Source organism: Lynx canadensis, chromosome E2, assembly GCF_007474595.2.
Source record: "Lynx canadensis isolate LIC74 chromosome E2, mLynCan4.pri.v2, whole genome shotgun sequence".
NCBI lineage: Eukaryota > Metazoa > Chordata > Mammalia > Carnivora > Felidae > Lynx > Lynx canadensis.
Genome location: NC_044317.1, coordinates 58265818 through 58285119, shown reverse-complemented (window position 1 = coordinate 58285119; position 19302 = coordinate 58265818). Strand labels below are relative to the sequence as shown.

At 60.6% G+C, this 19302-nt stretch overlaps 2 protein-coding genes across 3 annotated transcripts; both read left to right on the top strand.

The window, feature by feature from the left end:
• The first annotated feature begins 809 nt into the window (after positions 1–809).
• TNNI3 (troponin I3, cardiac type) lies at positions 810–4171 on the top strand. 2 transcript variants are annotated; one of them, XM_030298386.1, is made up of 8 exons: positions 810–985; positions 1250–1259; positions 1405–1491; positions 1897–1938; positions 2215–2346; positions 2745–2834; positions 3386–3562; positions 4016–4171. In XM_030298386.1, the coding sequence occupies exons 1-8, from the start codon at positions 975–977 to the stop codon at positions 4097–4099; spliced, it is 633 nt and encodes a 210-aa protein (XP_030154246.1). In that variant the 5' UTR covers positions 810–974; the 3' UTR covers positions 4100–4171. The 2 variants fall into 2 exon arrangements, with proteins under 2 accessions (XP_030154246.1, XP_030154245.1); XM_030298385.1 differs by having other exon boundaries at positions 811–985; positions 1247–1259.
• Positions 4172–4258: 87 nt separating this feature from the next.
• TNNT1 (troponin T1, slow skeletal type) lies at positions 4259–18307 on the top strand. Its single transcript, XM_030298373.1, has 14 exons — positions 4259–5609; positions 7827–7868; positions 7976–7989; positions 8166–8195; positions 8437–8469; positions 9207–9228; positions 11365–11425; positions 11705–11821; positions 12029–12106; positions 13886–13999; positions 14805–14914; positions 16835–16925; positions 17422–17462; positions 18183–18307. The coding sequence occupies exons 2-14, from the start codon at positions 7837–7839 to the stop codon at positions 18226–18228; spliced, it is 789 nt and encodes a 262-aa protein (XP_030154233.1). The 5' UTR covers positions 4259–5609; positions 7827–7836; the 3' UTR covers positions 18229–18307.
• The last annotated feature ends 995 nt before the right edge of the window (positions 18308–19302 follow it).

Below are 19302 nucleotides of genomic sequence, written 5' to 3'. Positions count from 1 at the left end.
TGAGGAGGAGGGGCTGGGGGTCTGGGCTCCTGGGTCTGAGGGAGGAGGGGGCTGGGGGTCTGGGCTCCTGGGTCTGGGGGAGGAGGGGGCTGGGGGTCTGGACTCCTGGGTCTGAGGGAGGAGGGGGCTGGGGGTCTGGGCTCCTGGGTCTGAGGGAGGAGGGGGCTGGGGGTCTGGGCTCCTGGGTCTGAGGAGGAGGGGCTGGGGGTCTGGACTCCTGGGTCTGAGGGAGGAGGGGGCTGGGGGTCTGGGCTCCTGGGTCTGGGGGAGGAGGGGGCTGGGGGTCTGGGCTCCTGGGTCTGGGGGAGGACGGGCTGGGGGCCTGGACTCCTGGGTCTGGGGGAGGAGGGGCTGGGGGTCTGGACTCCTGGGTCTGAGGGAGGAGGGCTGGGGGTCTGGACTCCTGGGTCTGAGGGAGGAGGGCTGGGGGTCTGGACTCCTGGGTCTGAGGGAGGACGGGCTGGGGGCCTGGACTCCTGGGTCTGGGGGAGGAGGGGCTGAGGGGTCAGGACTCCTGGGTCTGAGGAAGGAGGGGCTGGAGGTCAGGACTCCTGGGTCTGAGGGAGGAGGGGCTGGGGGTCTGGACTCCTGGGTCTGAGGGAGGAGGGGCTGGGGGCCTGGACTCCTGGGTCTGGGGGAGGAGGGGGCTGGGGGCCTGGACTCCTAGGTCGGAAGGAGGAGGGGGCTGGATCCCCAGGCCGCCAAGGTGGAAGGGTGATCCAGCTGGAGCATGGCCCACCCCACCCCTCACGCGCCCCAGTTATCTCGCATCCTGGGCAGGGGGAGGAGGCGGCAGCAGTATATTTAGTCTCAGTTCTCGCCCTTTATCTCAGTGTCCTCCGGGAAGCTTGGGCAGGCCGGAGGAGACCAAAGTCCCCGGGGCCTTCAAGGTCACCCCGGACGCCTCCTTACTGACCCTCCAAGCGCCTCTTGCCCCTTCTCTGCCTCCTGCAAGCCCTGGCCTGAGTCTCAGCATGGCGGACAAGTGAGTGCAGCCTGGTAACCCGGAATCCCAAGGTCCGAGGCGGCGAGAGGTGGGGCGATCTCCCGGGGTCCTGAGAGGTTGAGACCTGCGAGGCTGGGCACACGGCCTGAGAGGGGAGGTGGAGACAGGACTCCCGGGTGTCTGTACGACGGAAGTTTGGGAATCAGACCTCCTAGGACCCGAGGACGGGGGAGCTGTTGGGCTGGCAGGACAGGACACAGGCCCATGTTAACCCCTCGCTCCCGGTCTCTCTTCCTCCAGCAGCAACGATGCGGTGAGAGCAGACGCGGGCGGGAGGCGCCCGGCAAGGGAGGGAGCAGCAGGGCGGGACCTGGGGCGGGAGGCTGCAGCCCCAGGAGACCTTGTGCAGGGGGGCTGGGGAATCCGGCGGTGACGCGGCTCCGTTCCCCCAACCGCAGGCGGGCTGCCCGCCTCCCGCGCCGGCCCCGGTCCGACGCCGGTCCTCCGCTAACTACCGTGCGTACGCCACGGAGCCGCACGCCAAGGTGAGCGCCGAGCTCCACGAGTCTGGGCTCAGAGTCCGCGGAGGCTGTCTGAACCTGGGGAAGGAGGGGCGGGGCTCCGGTAGTGGGCGTAGCCAAGGCGGATGGGGCACCTCGGGGGCGGAGTTTTGCCGAGGGCCTGGCTCGGATCGGTGAAAGCTGCGTATGGGCGGAGTTCCGTTGCCCAAGGGAACTGCGATTGCTTAGGGCGTAGGGGGCGGTGCCTAATCAGTCAGAAGTTCGGATTGGTGGAGGGGACTAAGGGGCGAGGCCTCCGGTAGATTCAGGGCAGGCGTTGGAGGCGGGCCGAATCTGGGCGGGGCTTGAGGGAGCGGCCGTGAGGCCCCTCTCACCGCCCGTCTTCGCCTCCCCGCCTTGATTGCTCCTTGCTCCGTCTCACCCCGGCAGAAAAAGTCCAAGATTTCCGCCTCGAGGAAACTGCAGCTGAAGGTGAGGATAGGCCTGGAGAGGGCGCCTCGGTGTCCTCGCGGGGGGCGAGCAGGGCTGGAGAGTCGTGCTTGTATGGGTGGGCGTGGCCGTGTGGTGGGTAGCCCCACGAGGGGGCGGGGCCTTGGAATGATGGACAGGCCCCGGAGGGGCGTGTCTCCAGAAGACCGTCCTAGCTGGGGACTGGTGGGCCGACTTGGCCGGCGCGGCTTTCCCGGTACCGCACGGCCCTCATGCGCTGCCCCGGACGGGCTGCGGTCCCCGGCCTCCCCTCCGCAGACCCTGATGCTGCAGATCGCGAAGCAGGAGCTTGAGCGGGAGGCGGAGGAGCGGCGCGGAGAGAAGGGGCGCGCTCTGAGCACGCGGTGCCAGCCTCTGGAGTTGGCCGGGCTGGGCTTCGCGGAGCTGCAGGTACTCCTCTGGGACTCCGGCCCGGCCCGGGATCCGAGGTTCCTAGTGTCCCGTCCTGCATCCTTGGGACGACTCACAGGTCTAGTCACTATCCCCCACTTCTGCTCGGGACCTTGGGGTCCAGTCTCCCAGTCCTTCCTCTCAGGAGTTCAGAAATACGGCCCGCAGCTGCCTACAAGTCCCAAAAGCCAGAGGTTGATTTCTCCAGCCCCGATTCCGTCAGATTCTCGGGACCCCTGGCTCCTAGCACCCTTTGTTCCAACCGCTCCAGAGTCGGGCTTCAAACTACTCCTGCAGGATCTGATGTCCAGGCCCCCGGCCCCTCCTCCCTCAGATGCAGGAATCGGGACACACCCCTCCCCCCCAGCACCACCACATACACCACATTCCTTGACCAGGACTTGTGCCGACAACTCCACGCCCGCGTGGACAAAGTGGATGAAGAGAGATACGACGTGGAGGCAAAAGTCACCAAGAACATCACGGAGGTGGGAGGCATTGGGCAGTCTCCTTCCTTCCAGGGTAGGGTGTGGTGCCTGGGGCTGTGGTCTCAGCCTGATCTCTTGCAGCTGCTTGTGGTGGCAGACACCGAGAGACCCGGGTCAGCTCTGTGGGCCTGGCAGACAGGAGCAGAAGAATGAGTACAAAGCGGTTAGGGAAGGCTGTTCCAGGCAGAGGGGACAGCATGCAGCAGCCAGGGGGTGGGAAAACAGAAGACGTGTTCTCGGAAATGTGTCGCCGGAGCGCGGAGGGTTGATGAGCGAGCTCACGCGTGGCACAGGGAATTTTGTGGGATGCGTGCAGCTGGGCCAGGAAGTGTCAGTGTTTTTCAGAGATGAGGCTGGGCAGATCCGGGAGGGCTGCCAGTTCCTGGATGAGGAGCTTGGATGTTTTCCTGAAGGCGGTGGGAGCTGAGGGAGGGAGAGCCTGGATGAGGCCTGGAGGGAGATAGGAGGGAGGTGTAGGGTGCGAGAGTGGGGCTGGGGGAGGGGGGGACCGGAGGAGGGCAAGTCTCCACTCCCCTGATGGCTGCCCCCAGATCGCAGATCTGACCCAGAAGATCTTTGACCTTCGGGGCAAGTTTAAGCGGCCCACCCTGCGGAGGGTGAGGATCTCTGCGGATGCCATGATGCAGGCACTGCTGGGCACTAGGGCTAAGGAGTCCTTAGACCTGCGGGCCCACCTCAAGCAGGTGAAGAAGGAGGACACAGAGAAGGTGAGTGCGGCTAGGGCCAGGAAAGGGGTGCTCAGAGGAGAGGGTGTGGGGGGAGCACTCCTGGGGCCTAAGCTCAGGACAGATGGTACTTGGGTTATGGGGGGAAGAATCTGGCCAGGGAGCCTCAACAGGCACTGTGGAGAAAGGAAGTAGCGAGGAGTCAAAATGCGCCTGAGGTCTACAACAGGAAGTCCCCACTAGAGAGGAATAGAGAGAAGAATAGAGCACGCGGGAGACAAGAAGGGAAGCCGCAGGGTGTAACAGGAAGTAACCGGCAAGCAAGGAGGCTAGAAGTGCCTGAGGGAGACAGGATGGGGGGGGGGGGTTGAACGGACTGCCTGAGGGGACAAGGAGTGTTCCAGAACCAGATCCCGGGCTGGACATCCCAAGGAGAGGCTGGAGGGTGGGCGGAGGATACTTGAGAGCCCCTCACCTCTGAACCCACCCCTCCAGGAAAACCGGGAGGTGGGAGACTGGCGGAAAAACATCGACGCGCTGAGTGGCATGGAGGGCCGCAAGAAAAAGTTTGAGGGCTGAGCTGGCTGCCCCGCCGCCCTGGCCCTGAAGGCAGAAGGCGTCCCTGAGGAATAAAGCTTCTCTCTGAGCTAAGAGTGGCTGCACGTCTGCTACCGGGGCGGGGGCTGTGGTGTGAGGGAGACGGAGAAGCCACACCACACAGCATGGGTGGCCAGGGGCCGTGCGGGCATTCGCAGCTCCTCTGGGAGTGAGAATGGGGGTGCACGGAGATGCCCCGACCAAGGCCCAGAGAGAGACACACACAGAGACACAGAGAGACTGAGTCACAGGCCCAGAGAGAGCCAGAGACCCAAAGAGAGGGAGACGAGACAGCCATTCCTAGAAAGATCTGCAAAGAAAGGGGAAGTGGAGAGGCAGATGTACACAAGGAAACACAGAGGCCATGGAAAGAGACAAAAAGGGGGGCCCAAGTAGGGGGAAGGGCAGAGACACAGACCCCCCGGGAAGAGCTAGAAAGACACAGACACGGATCCAGAGCCAGACAGAGACAGAAACGGGGTCACAGACAGACACCAGCAGACAGATACCGAGAGATGCAGATTGGCCGAGACACCCGCAGAAATGTGGAGACAAAAATGCATGGGGAGACGTGCAGAGTGAAAACCGCAGAGACGCAGAAAGCTCCCGGGAGAGCCTGGAACAGACCCAAAGAGACCCTCCCCCCCCCCCCCTCCGAGAAAGTCACAGAAATAGAAACAGAGATGGCAGACAGTGAGAGACAGAGACACGGGGAGGCAGGAGGGGTGAGGAATCCCGCCCTCGGGGCTGGCTCCCCTAGAGTTCAAGGTCACGGCTTGGCAGGGAAAGGAGGGGGGGGAGGGAGGAACACCAAAACAGATCAGTGTCAGACGGAGGTGGGGGAGTGTGAGGTGGTGCGGGCCTGACACCACACCCTCTCCCTTCCCCCCACCCACACCTGCTTCCCCGCTTTAGCGCCTGTTGTCACCGGGGTGGAATCCGGGTGGCAGACAAAGGGGTGGGGGTGGGGAGGGGGAGACAGAGAGATGGACAGAGACAGAGGGAAAGACAGACCCACAGGCGGAGAGTCACAGGGACAAAGGAGAGGCAGTGTCAGAGAGGTGGAGGCCCAGAGACAGAAACCACAAGGGAGAAAGCAAGCGCCCCACGGTCCCCCTTTTGTCAATAACTATTCTCCAAGGACCTACTGTGTGCTGAGCCCAGGGACTCCAAAGCAGAGAATGCAGCGTGCTGTACGGGAGGTGGGGAGCCCAGAGGTCGGGGTCACCTGACCCAGCCTGGGATCAGGGCGGTGCTGATGGGGTGGAGGGGTCCCCAAGCAGCCGGGAGGAGCCAGGATCCTAAATGTGGAGCCCGAGTGGGGGCAGGGCCGCCCCAGAGCTGGGACTCCCAGTTGGAGAAAGGAATTCCTCCCCCTCCCTGTCCCCTGGGAGGCGGGGCTGAGCCTCAGCTATAAACCCAGGGGTGCTTCAGCTCGGTCAGCCAGGCTCTGCCCCGCCGCCGTTCTCCGCTCCTGCAGACCCAGCCTTAGGTAACGGTCCTGCTGTCTCCAGGGACTTTGTACTTGGAGGAGGGGACGGGAGGGAAACGCGAGGGGTGTGGAGAGGAGCCACGGAGGTGGAGGGGGCACCAAATAAAGGCTTGAGAATTTGGGAAGCTCAGCCCTTATGGGGACCTAGGATGGAGTATTAGGATTTGGGAATTACAGAGTCTGGGGGTGCCGAGATTGGGGCGTCCCAGAGGAGCACACCTTCAGACCTGGGAGGTCTGAGTCTGAGGGAATCTCAGAAATTGGGGGGTATCTGGGCTTGGATATTAGACAATCTGAATGTCAGGACTGGGGGCCTCAGACTCTGGGGATTCAGGAATTGGGGGTCTCAGGATGCTGAGGCTTCAGAACTTAGGTGTTAAGACCTCAGGCGTCAGGATCTGAGGAAGTCTGAGCCCACAGTCTGGGGTCTCAAGTATTGGGGTCTCGGAATCTGGAGACATGAGGACTTGCGTGTCCCCAGAAACCAGGGACGACGTCGTAAATTGGGGTCTCAGGATCTGCGGGTATCAGGATTTAGGGATGCTCTTAACCTGGGTGCTGTGGAGCCTGGAGGACCTCAAAGTCGGGGTGGTGTCCCTGTAGGGGTCAGGATGAGGTCTGTGGACGGGGCTGCTCTTGTCCCGTCCTGCCTCCTCCTAGGCTGTGGGCAGTGGGGAAAGGAGGGGACAGGTGGGAAGGTAACCAGCCAGAGGGGAGGGGGAGGGGTGGGAGGGAGCGGGGGTGACTAAGTCTCCCAGGAGCCTCCCCCCTTGAATCCCTTCTTAGGAAATGTCCTCTATTTCACCATCTACGACATCCCCCCGAAATAGCCTTTGGAGGTGGGACAGCTATTGTCTTCAGGCCACAGTCCCTTCCCAAATACCTTCTCCTAATCCCAGCTCAGATCGGGTTCCCATGGACATGTCATAAGACAAAAGAGGACAGCTGTGGTGGTGGAGGGGCAGGAGTGGTGGCTTTGGGGCTGTGCCCGACCACACCGCCCAAAGCCCTTTCCCCGTCAGGGCCCCCGGCCCCTCCTTCCTCAGACCCAGGAGTCCTGGCCCCCAGCTTCTCCTCCCTCAGACCCAAGAGTCCAGGCCCCCTGCCGCCCCCCTGCCCCTCTTCCGTCAGACCTAAGAGCCCAGCTACACCCAGCCCCTCCTCCCTCAGACCCAGGCCCCCAGTCCCCTCCTCCCTCAGACCCAATAGTCCAGGCCCCCAGCCCCACCTCCTTCAGACCCAGGAGTCCAGGCCCCCAGTCAGGAGTACTGCCCCCCAGCCCCTCTTCCTTCAGACCTAGGAGTCCTGACCCCCAGGACCTCCTCCCTCAGACCAGGCCCCAGGCCCCAAGCCCCTCCTCCCTCAGACCCAGGAGTCCAGATCCCAGCCTTTCCTCCCTAAGACCCAGGAGTCCAGGCCCCCAGCCCCTCCTCCCTCAGACCCTGGAGTCCAGACCCCCAGCCCCCTCCTCCCTCAGACCCTGGAGTCCAGACCCCCAGCCCCTCCTCCCTCAGACCCAGGAGTCCTGAGCCCCAGCCTCTCCTCCCTCAGACCCGGGAGTCCTGAACCCCAGCCCCTCCTCCCTCAGACCCAGGAGTCCTGAGCCCCAGCCCCTCCTCCCTCAGACCCGGGAGTCCTGAACCCCAGCCCCTCCTTCCTCAGAACTAGGAGTCCTGACCTCCCAGGACCTCCTCCCTCAGAACCGAAAGTCCTGACCCCCAGTCCCTCTTCCCTCAGACCAGGCCCCAGGCCCCAAACCCCTCCTCCCTCAGACCCAGGAGTCCAGACCCCTCAGCCCCTCCTCTCTCAGACCCAGGAGTCCAGACCCTCAGCCCCCTCCTCCCTCAGACCCAGGAGTCCTGAGCCCCAGCCCCTCCTCCCTCAGACCCAGGAGTCCTGAACCCCAGCCCCTCCTCCCTCAGACCCAGGAGTCCAGACCCCCAGCCCCCTCCTCCCTCAGACCCAGGAGTCCTGAGCCCCAGCCCCTCCTCCCTCAGACCCAGGAGCCCAGGCCCCCAGCCCCTCCTCCCTCAGACCCAGGAGTCCTGAACCCCAGCCCCTCCTCCCTCAGACCTAGGAGTCCTGACCTCCCAGGACCTCCTCCCTCAGAACCGAAAGTCCTGAACCCCAGACCCTCCTCCCTCAGACCAGGAGTCCAGGCCCTCAGCCCCTCCTCCATCGGGACCCCATCTCACTGCCGCGTTTTGTGGTCCTCAGGTCACACAGGATGTCTGACACCGAGGAGCAGGAATATGAGGAGTGAGTGGCAGGCGGGAGGGCTGGGGGCGTGGAGATGTGGGAACATTCTCCCACCTGCAAGACGTCTAACCGTCCCTCTCGCTCTTTCCTCCCATCCCTGCCCTCAGGGAGCAGCCCGAAGGTGAGTGGGGAGTGGGCCGGCCTTGGTGGCCTGGGGACACGCAGGCGGGAGGCGGGAGGCGAGAGGACAGGCGGGGTCACCCACCGCCCCCACGCCCACCCTCCGGGGTCCCGGCGCCTTGCGCGGGCCCCGAGGTCTCCTAACCCTGCTTTCTCTGCCCCCACCCCTACCTGCAGAGGAGGCTGCGGAGGAGGAGGAGGAGGAAGGTGAGGCCTGGACTCCGCGGGGCTGCAGCCTCGAGGGCTGCCCCGCGGGGCCGGGTGGGGAGGGGGCGCTGGGCAGGGCAGAGGCCGGCGGGGACGGGGCTCCCGACCGCCCCGGCTTCAGGTCCTTTAACAGCCTCTCCCCTCTCTTTCCTCTCTGCCCCCCACTCCCCGGCGTGGCCGCTCCCCCTCGCTCCCCCATCCTCGCTTCTCCCCTCTCCCCCTCCCCCCTGCCTCCTCCCAGCCGCCGAGGAGCCGGAGCCGGTGGCAGAGCGAGGTAACCGCGGCTGCTTCGCTTGCCGAGACCGATTTCCTCGGGCCCTGACCCCCGCGAGGAACCCCTGCGCCCCCCGTAACCCGCCCAGGCCCGGTCCTTTAAGCCCCGGAGAGCTCGCGCGCCCTCTGGTGTCCACGAAGGGAAATGGCCTCGCTGAGGCTTTAACCCTTTCCCTTCCTTCTTAAAGGGACCGACACCCAAGCCTTCTTCCCCAACCTGGAGGAATACTTGTAGAAGGGTTGGATGTTTGCGGACAGGCACCCTCCCCCTCCCGCCCATCTTCGCCCCCGACCCTGTCTGTTATTTTTTTCCAACATATACATTCAAAGGTTGGGGCCCGAGTTGCAGAAGAGGCTATTACTGGGAGCTCAGGATTCCTGTGTCCCCAAGGGGGAGGGGCTGGGGACACCCTGCAGTGCTAGGTCTTAATGCGGGGGAGGGGGGTGCGGGGGAGGGAGCTGAGTAGGTGATAGGAGGTGATAGGAGGAAGGTCTGGGGGTTTGGACCCCTGTGGGGGGGGATCCCCACACCAGTTCTGAATGTATATCTGATGCGTGTGACCCTCTTCCTCCTTTACGGCCACCCTGATTTCCTTCCCCCCTCTTGCCCCCCACTCATGCCTCTCCCCTAGAGCTGCTCCTGGGGGCCATAGCTTGGAGGGGGGTGTTCCCTCTCTGGGCGTGTCAGGCCAGCCCCTATGAACTCTTGTTAATTATCTCTTTGTGTTTCCCCATTAGAAGAGGAGCGGCCCAAACCAAGGTGAGATCCTAGGAGGGTGGAGGTGGGGGGCGTCCCAATCTTATCCTCCTTAATGTGTGCCCCACCAGAGATAGGGTGGGGGGGGGGGAAAGCAGGAAAGGAGCTGGGGCAATTGAAACGGGAAAGGACAGGGCTTCCTTCTTTCAGCACACGTTCCAGAGACCTTCCCGTGGTGTTGGGCAAGTCAGACCCTGTCTGCTCTGTTGGGGCAACAGACCCCGTTACAGTGATGGTAGCACAGAAGAGGGCCCTATGTTTGCCCTAGGTAGTCAGGGAAGGCTTCCCAGGGGAGGTGATGCCTCAGTCCTGAGGGATGAAGAGTTCACTAGCTGAAGGAGGCCGGAGGGGTATTGTAGGTGAGAAAGCCTGCAGGGTGTGGCGGCTGGATCTAGGCCAGGCTTTCAGGGAACCGACACAGACACAGCTCATTCTGATGATGAGGTTCCAAACTAGGCAGCTCTGTGGAGGCCATGAAAGCTCATGGGGGCAGAGGGTCCTGGAGGAAGTGACATCGGGGCCCAAGCTTGGAGACGCAAGGAGGCAGCAACGCAAGCATAAGAAATAACTTAGAAGCAGAGTTCTCTGGGTTGGTTTGGGCAGTGACACCAATTCCATTGTGGCTGGAGTGTGGAGGGCAAGAAGGGGCGGGGCCCTGAAGGCCAGGGGGCCCTGGGGAGTCCTGGAGGGGTTTTGAGTAGAGGAGACAGACCTGAGTGAGAGAGTAAGGGGGAGCAAGAGATCATAGGTGTGCTTCAGGAGGAGGGAAGGCCTCAGGGGAAGGGCATTGCAGGCAGAGGGAACAGCATATGAAAGGCCCAGGGGTACAAAGGCACATGGCTTAGCCAGGGAACCGTGAAATGTGTCTGTGAGGGAGGAGAGAAGTTGCTGGAGGAGTTGACTGGGGCCGGATGGAGAAGGGCTTTGAATGCTGAGTTGCTTGGACTTTGTCTTAAGGATGCGATCTGGGTGTTAGAAATGCCCCTCTAAAGTCATGAAAGATGAGGAACCGAAGGTGGACAGCTGGAGAATGGGAGGCCAGGAGGAGGCTGGCAGGAAGGTTCTGGTGAGAAGGACTGAGGCCTGAGCTGGGGCAGGGGGCAAGGGGTGGAAAGGAGGGAACAGACTGGGGAGATTGCCAGGCAAAGGGGTCAGGACTTGCCATTGGGGCGAAGGGAGGGAGGAGGTAAGGACCACGGTCTGGGGTCTGGGCTGGGAACCCCACTCGGTCTTGGGGAAGTCGATGAGTTCAGCGAGGGCGTGACATGTGAGAAAGCGGGAAATGTTCAGGAGGCTCCTGTTAACCTGAGTCTGGGACTTAGAAGCGAGTCCAGGCTGGAGACGGAGTCGGTGAATCCCCCATAATTAATGATAATCAAAGTCACGGAAGTGAGGGACACGGGTCATGAGAGTGTCCCATGGATGAATAAAAGGGCAAAGCTCTCAGAAGAGCTCCCTTCAGAGGAGCGGGAAGAAATCAGGTGAACGTGCTGTCTTAAAAACCAGAGGAGAGGGGCGACTGGGTGGCTCAGTCGGTTAAGCGTCCGACTTCAGCTCAGGTCATGATAGAACACTCCGTGAGTTCGAGCCCCGAGTCGGGCTCTGTGCTGACAGCCTGGAGCCTGCTTTGGATTCTGTGTCCCCCTCCCTCTCTGCCCCTCCCCTGCTCATGCTCTGTCTCTCTGTCTCAAAAATAAATAAAAACATAAAAAAAAAAAAAAAAAAACCAGAGGCGAGAATTCCGATTAAAGCCGGATGGAGGGCTGACCACGCTCCGCCCCCAATGCACCGCCCTGTACGAATACAACGCAAGCCGCGTCTGTAACTATATATTTTTTACAAGCCACGTTTTAAAAAGTAACACAAAACGGATAAAATTCATCTTAACAGCATTTTTTTAATTCAACCCATTATATCTGAAATTTCATCATTTGAACATGTAATCGGTAGGACACATTATTAGTGAACTATTTTACATGCGTTTGCTGGAGGCAAGTTTTGGAACTTTCACTGGCAAGCCCACGGAATCTGGACTCGGACGAGCCAGCCACCTGCCTGGTGCTCCGAACCGCGCGTGGCTGCCACCTGCTGGTCGGCGCAGCCCGGGAGCCCCAGTTTTCCCCCCTTTCCGCCCGACAGGCCTGTGGTCCCTCCGCTGATTCCCCCGAAGATCCCAGAAGGGGAACGTGTGGACTTCGATGTAAGTACCTGGACATCCGGTCCCCAGGGCGCTTTTGTGCAAATTGGGAAGAGGCGCCGGGTCCCGCTCCCTTTGGGAGGCCGCCTAATGAACCGAGTGGGCCGCTAGTGCCACCTGCTGGAAACATCGCGAAAGAGCCCCTGGTTCTCCAGACTGTCCAAGCCCGTCCCGGCCGGCAGGGGGCCCCGCCCCCGACGTGGCTCAGAGGTGCCCGCAGGCGGGTGCCTCCTCCCCTGCCCTGCCCGGGAATGACGGGGGCCCGCACCCTCCGTGCCGTAGGACATCCACCGGAAGCGCATGGAGAAGGATCTGCTGGAGCTGCAGACGCTCATTGACGTGCATTTTGAGCAGCGGAAGAAGGAGGAAGAGGAGCTCATAGCGCTGAAAGAGCGCATTGTGAGTGGGGCGACTGGGGTGCGGCCAACCCCTCCCTCCCCCGGGGCCTTCCTTGGGGTCCAGGGCAGGCCCGAGGCCGAATCTTTGGGCGCTTGCCTAAGTCGGTGGTCGCACGCAAACTAGCTCATCTCTGCTCTTGACCTCCTTTGCGGGGGGGGGGGGGGGAGGGGGGGTTCCTACACCCCCTCATTTTGCTCTCTCCTCCAGGAGCGGCGCCGGGCAGAGAGAGCTGAGCAACAGCGCTTCAGAACCGAGAAGGAGCGCGAGCGGCAGGCTAAGCTGGCGGTGGGTGCCTCCCCTCCCCTGGGAGACCAAATGTACTTCTTCAGCTGCTTGCTCTGTTTCCCAGTCATGATACTGTCTGCGGTCCTGAGAGAGCCCTTGTGCTGTGTTATTCAAGGGTCTGTCGGTTGGAAGGGGCAGAAACCCCAGCCCAAACTGGGTTCAGCAGAAAGAGAATTTTATTGGCTCACATAACTAGACAAGTGTAGAGTGTGACTTGCTTCAGGTATGGCTGGATCAAGGAACTTAAGCAAACTCTCCCAGCTCTTCTCTTCCCATCCCCCGGGCTCACCTTTCTAATTGCGGGTGGTGAGCTCATCCTGGGTTTGCCTGGGACTTTCCTGGTCGGCGCCCTGAAAATCCTGTATCCCACCAGACCGAGGCGAACGGAGTTGTTGGTCACCCTACTGGACACCCCGGTCTCAGGCAGGGGTGACAAATGACCACCAGCTACTTGGGCTCAAACTCTTTTGTCTGTCTTCTGCATGATCCCGGGGTGCGTTCAGACTGGTCACCTGTCCGTCTTGGAGCAAATTGCTGGCTAGTGGTAGGCCCCTGGTTAGAATATTCCCGTTGGTGTAGGGCCTTGGAGGCACGACCTGACTTGGAATCAAGGAGTGGCCCGCCTGAACCACTTTCAAAGATTGGTAGTAGACTGACACGGTCGGCAAGATACTGGTCTCCCAAAGATGTTCATGTCCCAATTCCCAGAGTCTGTGAATATGGTACCTGGCATGGCAAAAGGGACTTTGCAGGTGCGATCGAGTTAAGGACGTTGAGGTGGGAGATGATTCTGAATTATCCAGATCGGCCTCGTGTTATCACAAAGGTCCTTACAACAGGGAGACCGTAGGGTCAGAGTCAGAGATACTTGAAGATACCGTCCTGCTAGCTTTGCAGAGGGAGGAAGGGGCCAGGAGCCAAGGGTTGCATGCGGTGCCTAGAAGCAAGGGCAAGGGAGTAGATTCTCCCCAGGAGCCCCCAGAAGGAACCGGCCCTCTTCACTCCTTGGTTTTAGCCCGTAAGACCCATTTCAGACTTCTGACCCTCGGAGCTGTAAGGTGATAAGCTTTTGCTGGTTTAAGCCCCTCAGTTTGCCAATTACAGCAGCAGGAGGACACTGATTCAGGTGGGGCCTGCAAAAACCCATCGTGCCCACCTCACCAGCACTTCCAGGGGGCAGAGGGGTTGGTCTGCAAGCCACCATTTCTGGGGCACGCGGTGCAGGCTTTCTGAAACGTGGGGATGCCGTCACTAGACGTTCCAGAACCCCTTCCTCAGGCTTGAGGCCATTCAGCCCCTTCTAGTGCCCCAAGCCCCCCACCCCGTCACCAGTTACCCTCCTTCATCCTCTGAGACATTCTTGTCTCCTGAGAATAAGGGAGATGAAGGCCCAGAGAGGGTGAGTATCTGCACTGAGGCCACACAGCAACGCTCACCATCGGCCTTCAGGCTACAGGAATGTAGAAAACAAGCAGGCACATCCCTTGCATTTTAATTCTTGCTTGAGGGATATTAAGGACCAGAGAGGAAAGGGACTCACAGGTGGTCACAGAGCCGCAGGTGGTCACAGAGCCCAGGTGGTCACAGAGCCGGGCCTGGAAGGGCCACGAGCAGAATGCCTGCATTTTTGCCTTTCCTGACCTTGACTTTGTCCCGTGCCTTGGGTCTGGTTGATTGCTGCTTCCATCAGCTCACACCTGAGCCCCCCCCTCCCCCACCGGAATCTCAGACCCCTACCCCCAGAGGGTGGCCTTGGGGTCAACCCCTTTCTTCCCTTAGGAGGAGAAAATGCGGAAGGAGGAAGAAGAGGCCAAGAAGCGGGCTGAGGATGATGCCAAAAAGAAGAAGGTTCTATCCAACATGGGAGCCCATTTTGGGGGTTACCTGGTCAAGGTGAGTTCAGTCCCCTGGGACCTAAGGTCTACATTCCCAGGGAGGAGGGGCTGGGGGCCTGGACTTCTGGTTCCTGATAGGGGAGGTCTGAGGGAGGCGGAGGAGGCTGGGGGCCCAGATTTTTGGGTCTGAGGGATGTGGGTGCTGGGGGTCTGGACTCCTGGGTCTGGGGGAGGAGGGGGCTGGGGTTCAGGATCTTGGGTCTGAGGGAGGAGGGGCTGGGGGTCTGGACTCCAGGGTCTGAGGGAGGAGGGGCTGGGGGTCTGGACTCCTGGGTCTGAGGGAGGAGGGTCTGGGGGTCTGGACTCCTGGGTCTGAGGGAGGAGGGGCTGGGGGTCTGGGTCCTGGGTCAGAAGGAGGAGGGGCTGGGGGTCTGGACTCCTGGTCTGAGGGAGGAGGAGCTGAGGGGTCTGAGGGAGGAGGGTCTGAGGGAGGAGGGGCTGGTGGTCAGGACTCCCTCATCTGAGGGAGGAGGGTCTGGGGGTCTGGACTCCTGGGTCTGAGGGAGGAGGGGGGTGGAGGCCTGGACTTCTGGGTCTGAGGGAGGAGGGGCTGGGGGCCCAGATTTTTGGGTCTCAGGGATGTGGGGGCTGTCGGCCTGGACTCCTGGGTCTGAGGGAGGAGGTGGGTGGAGGTCTGGACTTCTGGGTCTGAGGGAGGAGGGTCTAGGGGCCGGGACTCCTGGGTCTGAGGGACGAGGGGCCAGGGGCCCGGATTCCTAGGTGTAGGGACAGGTGGCGAGGAGCTCAGCCCCCTGTGTTCTGATCTGTCCCACAGTTGAGTACCTCCCCTTCTGTACCCTCAGGCAGAGCAAAAGCGTGGTAAGCGCCAGACAGGCCGGGAGATGAAACTACGCATCCTGTCTGAGCGTAAGAAGCCTCTGAACATCGACCACATGGGAGAAGACCAACTCCGGTAGGTGTCCTGGGGGCCTCAGCGTGGGACGGGCTTGTTGTAAGACAGGGAGATAAGGGGACCAGCTCTGGGAGGGCAGAAGCCCGGGTCTGAGCCCTCGTGCTGTGTGACTTTCGGGCAAGTGTCTCGCCCTCTCTGGGCCCCTTGCTGTCTTCCCTGTGAAACATGCCACTGGTATAGGACCCACTTTTTGTGGGTACCGTGACCTGTGGAGCCTGGGAGGTAATAAGGCCAGACGAAATAACTGCCCCAAATTTAGGAGATTATGTTGACTCATTGATGTCCTGTGGAAAGTTAGGAAGGCCCCGTCTTTTCTCTGAATCGAAGCCAGACGTGCCGGTAAGAACTTTCCAGCCACGTCTCTGCCCCACCAGACTGTACCTCCCCCTTCACCTCCCGTTCACGGACAGCCCACATCTCATGATAAGCCATCAGAGGACTTTTCCTCTGGGGGCGTCATTTGTGCTGATGTACTCTGGCCTGGGACGTGGCTCATACAGCCAGGAACCCCCACCGCCCCGGGGGCTGCACAGTGATGGGGTCTGGAACTCAGCCTCTGACGTCCGTGCTCAGCGCTCAGTGCCCGCTCCACCGCTCACTGCTGAGTGATCTTAGGCACGTTAGGTAATTTCTCTGAGCCTCACTTTCCTTACTGGTAAAAATGAGGATAGGAGGACACAGCCTACCTGGTCCGCCTGGGAAAGGTCGGTGAGGCGATGATAGTGAAGGGGATGGCTGCAGGGTTCATGACCCTGTGAGGTAGATCCTATCATTATCCTCACGTTAAAGATGAGGGACCTGAGGCACAGAGAGGTTAAGTAAGCTTTCCAGGGCTGCACAGCGTGCAAGCTTGCGAGCTGGGATTTGAACCCTGGGCTCACTGTGGTATAAAATGGGGTGATGGTAGCTGGTTCACAGCTGGGTCTCCGGGGGCAGAGACTCCAGATTATAGCATTTGCCCATTTCTGCGACGTAACTACTCTCACCATGAGGATTTCAGACTACCAGCGTGAGGACACGGCTCGCGGGGTCAGCTCTGGGAGGCGTTTGAATGGCTCCAGCCCGCAGCTCACCATGTGCCCTGCCTTCTGAGCACGTTATCACAGGGCATAAAATAACACGTAGTTGGTGTTCATTTTTCCCTTGTCCTCTTCTTCCCCTGTCCACCAGCACACAGCCACTCGTCATTGGGGTCCGCTAATATTTAGGCCCTGTTATCTCAACTGTATTCGTCAGATAAAGGTCTTGAGGGTGTATACAATTTTTCTAGATAAAAACATGCCCCAGAGCAGAGGGCAGTAGCTAGCGAGACAAAACCAGGAAGGCTAGTAATGATCAAATGAATAGTGACACTAGCTTTATTGCAGATTTTTGCACATCCAAGCAGCAGGAAGAAGTCGCAAGGAAGGAGCCACAAAAGTCTTGCTCGGAAGCCGTGCCTAATGACTGCCTTCACCCCACTGGCCACCCCCACCCTCACGCACAGGGAGATTTGGGAGAGTAGCTTTTTAACTGGACCTGTTGCCAAAGGTTGTGTCTAAGGAAGAAAGGGAGAAGAGATAGAGAGCAGGCAGCCACAGACTTTTGTGTACATTTTATGGAGAGGGAAACAGGATCCTAGGGAATCACTCTTGCCAGAAGAGAGCAGAGAGGGATTTGAACCGGGGCTTCCTGACTCCAGAGCCCGAGTTCCTGACCATGACATTATTCTCCCTCACGGAAATGACTTTTGGATGTGGAGACAGGGGGCAGAGACTTAAAAACCCCTTTCTTCCGTTCACTTTGAACATTTTGGCCACACCTCTTAGCGAAATGGTACCAATAATGCCCAGCTCAGAGGAGACTGGCCGTGTGGCTTTGGACCGTTCTCTCCGGGCTGTGGGCTGGCCCGGTGCGTGACAGCCCTTCTGCCCCTGCCAGGGAGAAGGCCCAGGAGCTGTCGGACTGGATCCACCAGCTGGAGTCCGAGAAGTTTGACCTTATGGCGAAGCTGAAGCAGCAGAAGTATGAGGTGAGACCCGTGTCCCACGGAGGGCAGCGCAGGGCAGGGGTGGGCATGCATGCGTGCGTGCGTGTCCCACGCAGGGCAGGGGTCTGTGTGTGTGTGTGTGTGTGTGTGTCTGGCGCAGGGCAGGGGCGGGTGGGCGTGTCTGGTGCAGGGCAGGGGCGTGTGTGCGTGCATGCATGCGTGTCCCGCGCAGGGCAGGGGCGTGCGTGCGTGTCTGGCGCACGGCAGGGGCCGTCTGGTGTAGGGCAGGGGCGTGCATGCATGCCTGGGTGCCTGTCCTGCGCAGGGCAGGGGTGTGCGTGCGTGCATGCGTGCGTGGCGCAGGGCAGGGGCGGGTGGGCGTGTCTGGTGCAGGGCAGGGGTGGGCAGGCGTACATGCGTGTCTGGCGTGTCCCGCGCAGGGCAGGGGCGTGCGTGCGTGTCTGGCGCGGAGCAGGGGTGGGCGGGCGTGGTGGGCGGGCGTGCCCCCGCCCCATCATCCCCCTCTCTCCCCTTGCAGATCAATGTGCTGTACAACCGCATCAGCCACGCCCAGAAGTTGTAAGTGTGCCTGGGCCGCTGAGCCCCACGCCCCTGCTCCGACCCTGGGGTTCCTCTTTCCTTCCCGGTGGCTCCCCTCCAGTGCCTCGAACCCCTCTTGGCGTCTGTCCCTTTCTCTCTGTGTGTTCTTCTCCGGGTCGTCAAGTGGGGCAGGCCATCTTGCCCCCAGGGAGGGTGGACGATGGCTGGAGCGCACCGGGCTGTCGCAGGGGCAGGGGTCGGTGCTCCCGGCCCGGCCCGTGGTGGGGGGAGGCCGGGGAAGCCGATCGAAACCTGCGGTGCCCCGGGCGGCCCGCCCTGAGTGCCTGTAACCGCTGTAACGGCGGTGACTATTTCCGTGTCCCTAGCCTCCTTTTCTCCGGCTCTTGGTTCCTCTCTCCATGCCTCCCACCGTCTGCGTCCTTCCCGCCAGCCTTGACCCATCTTGCGTGCTACCCACGCTCACTCACCCGTCCCTCCCTTCCCCCAGCCCGTCCTGCTAAACATTTATCAGCTTCCACAGGGACACCCCGAGCGCACCCACGGACATCAATTCCCTCAGGTCGGGGGGAGCCGGCCTTATGCCATCAAGCCGCATTTGCCTGCCCCTTCCTCTGGGCAGGGAGAGCCGGATTTTTTTTTTTGGGGGGGGGGGGAGGGCCTTCCTGAATTGCGGGCAGGGCCCAGCTCAGACGCTGGGGGAGCCCGTCCTGCCTGACGCCCCTCTCTCTTCTCCTACAGCCGGAAGGGGGCAGGGAAGGGCCGCGTTGGAGGCCGCTGGAAGTGAGGCCCTGGGGCTGGAGCCAGAGCCCTGGGAGGACCTGTCCCGTCTCTGCGGTTTGAAATAAATGCTCCGCTTACAGACACTTACCGAGTTCTATCGTTATTACCCCGCAGCCAGCCCGTCCGGTCCCCTTGACTTACAACACTCCATAGGGTGAGGTGTCAAGGTGGAGCCTCCCCCCTGCTGGTGGGAATGTCACACAGCGTGTGGGAACCACTCTGGCGGGTCCTGGAGAGGCTAAACACGGTTAGCGGATGACCCAGTCATTCTACTCCCAGGGGTCTGCCCGAGGGAACTGAAAACATACGTCCGTACACGCACACACGCACACACACACTGTGCACAAATGTCGGCAGCAACATTACAACAGCCAGAAGGTGGAGACACATGCGAATGTCCAGCCACCGAGGAACGCATGCTCAGGCGTCTTATTCAGCCATAAACCGGGAGGAGGTCCTGACACCGGCTGCAGTGTGGACCAGTCTCAGAAACGGGACGCTGGGTGAAGGAAGCCAGACACAAGAGGCCACAGGTTGTGTGATTTCATTTGTATGACTTGTGCAGAGGGCAAATCCACGGAGGCAGGAAGTAGATGAGTGGGTTACAGGGGCTGGGGGAGGGGAGTCGTAATTCTCCGGGGGCGGGGAGGGAGGGGGAGGGGGGGGTGGAAATGCCTTAGTGATGATGGTATCACACACCAGCTTGTGAATATAAAAAGCCCCTGAGCTATACAGTTAAAAAAAATTATTTATTTCTATTTTTTTATTTTTATGATTTTTAAAAATATTTATTTATTTTTGAGAGCATGAGCAGGGGAGGGGCAGACAGAGGGGGAGACACAGAATCCGAAGCAGGCCCCAGGCTCTGAGCTGTCAGCACGGAGCCAGACTCGGGGCTTGAACCCATGAACTGCGACATCACGACCTGAGCTGAAATTGGTCGCTTAACCAACTGAGCCACCCAGACACCCCTATTTTTATGTTTCTTTAAAGTTTTTTTTAAGTTTCCTTATTTTCCTTATTTACTTATATTTACTTTATTCATTATGTTTACTTAAGTTTCCTTATTTTGAGGGAG

Coding starts and splice junctions, on each gene's coding strand:
- TNNT1 (XM_030298373.1), top strand. CDS start 7,837: ATGTCTGACACCGAGGAGCAGGAATATGAGGA. Junction 11,822..12,028: donor TAGCGCTGAAAGAGCGCATT/GTGAGTGGGGCG, acceptor TCTCTCCTCCAG/GAGCGGCGCCGGGCAGAGAG. Junction 12,107..13,885: donor AGCGGCAGGCTAAGCTGGCG/GTGGGTGCCTCC, acceptor TTCTTCCCTTAG/GAGGAGAAAATGCGGAAGGA.
- TNNI3 (XM_030298385.1), top strand. Junction 1,492..1,896: donor CCACGGAGCCGCACGCCAAG/GTGAGCGCCGAG, acceptor TCACCCCGGCAG/AAAAAGTCCAAGATTTCCGC. Junction 1,939..2,214: donor CGAGGAAACTGCAGCTGAAG/GTGAGGATAGGC, acceptor TCCCCTCCGCAG/ACCCTGATGCTGCAGATCGC.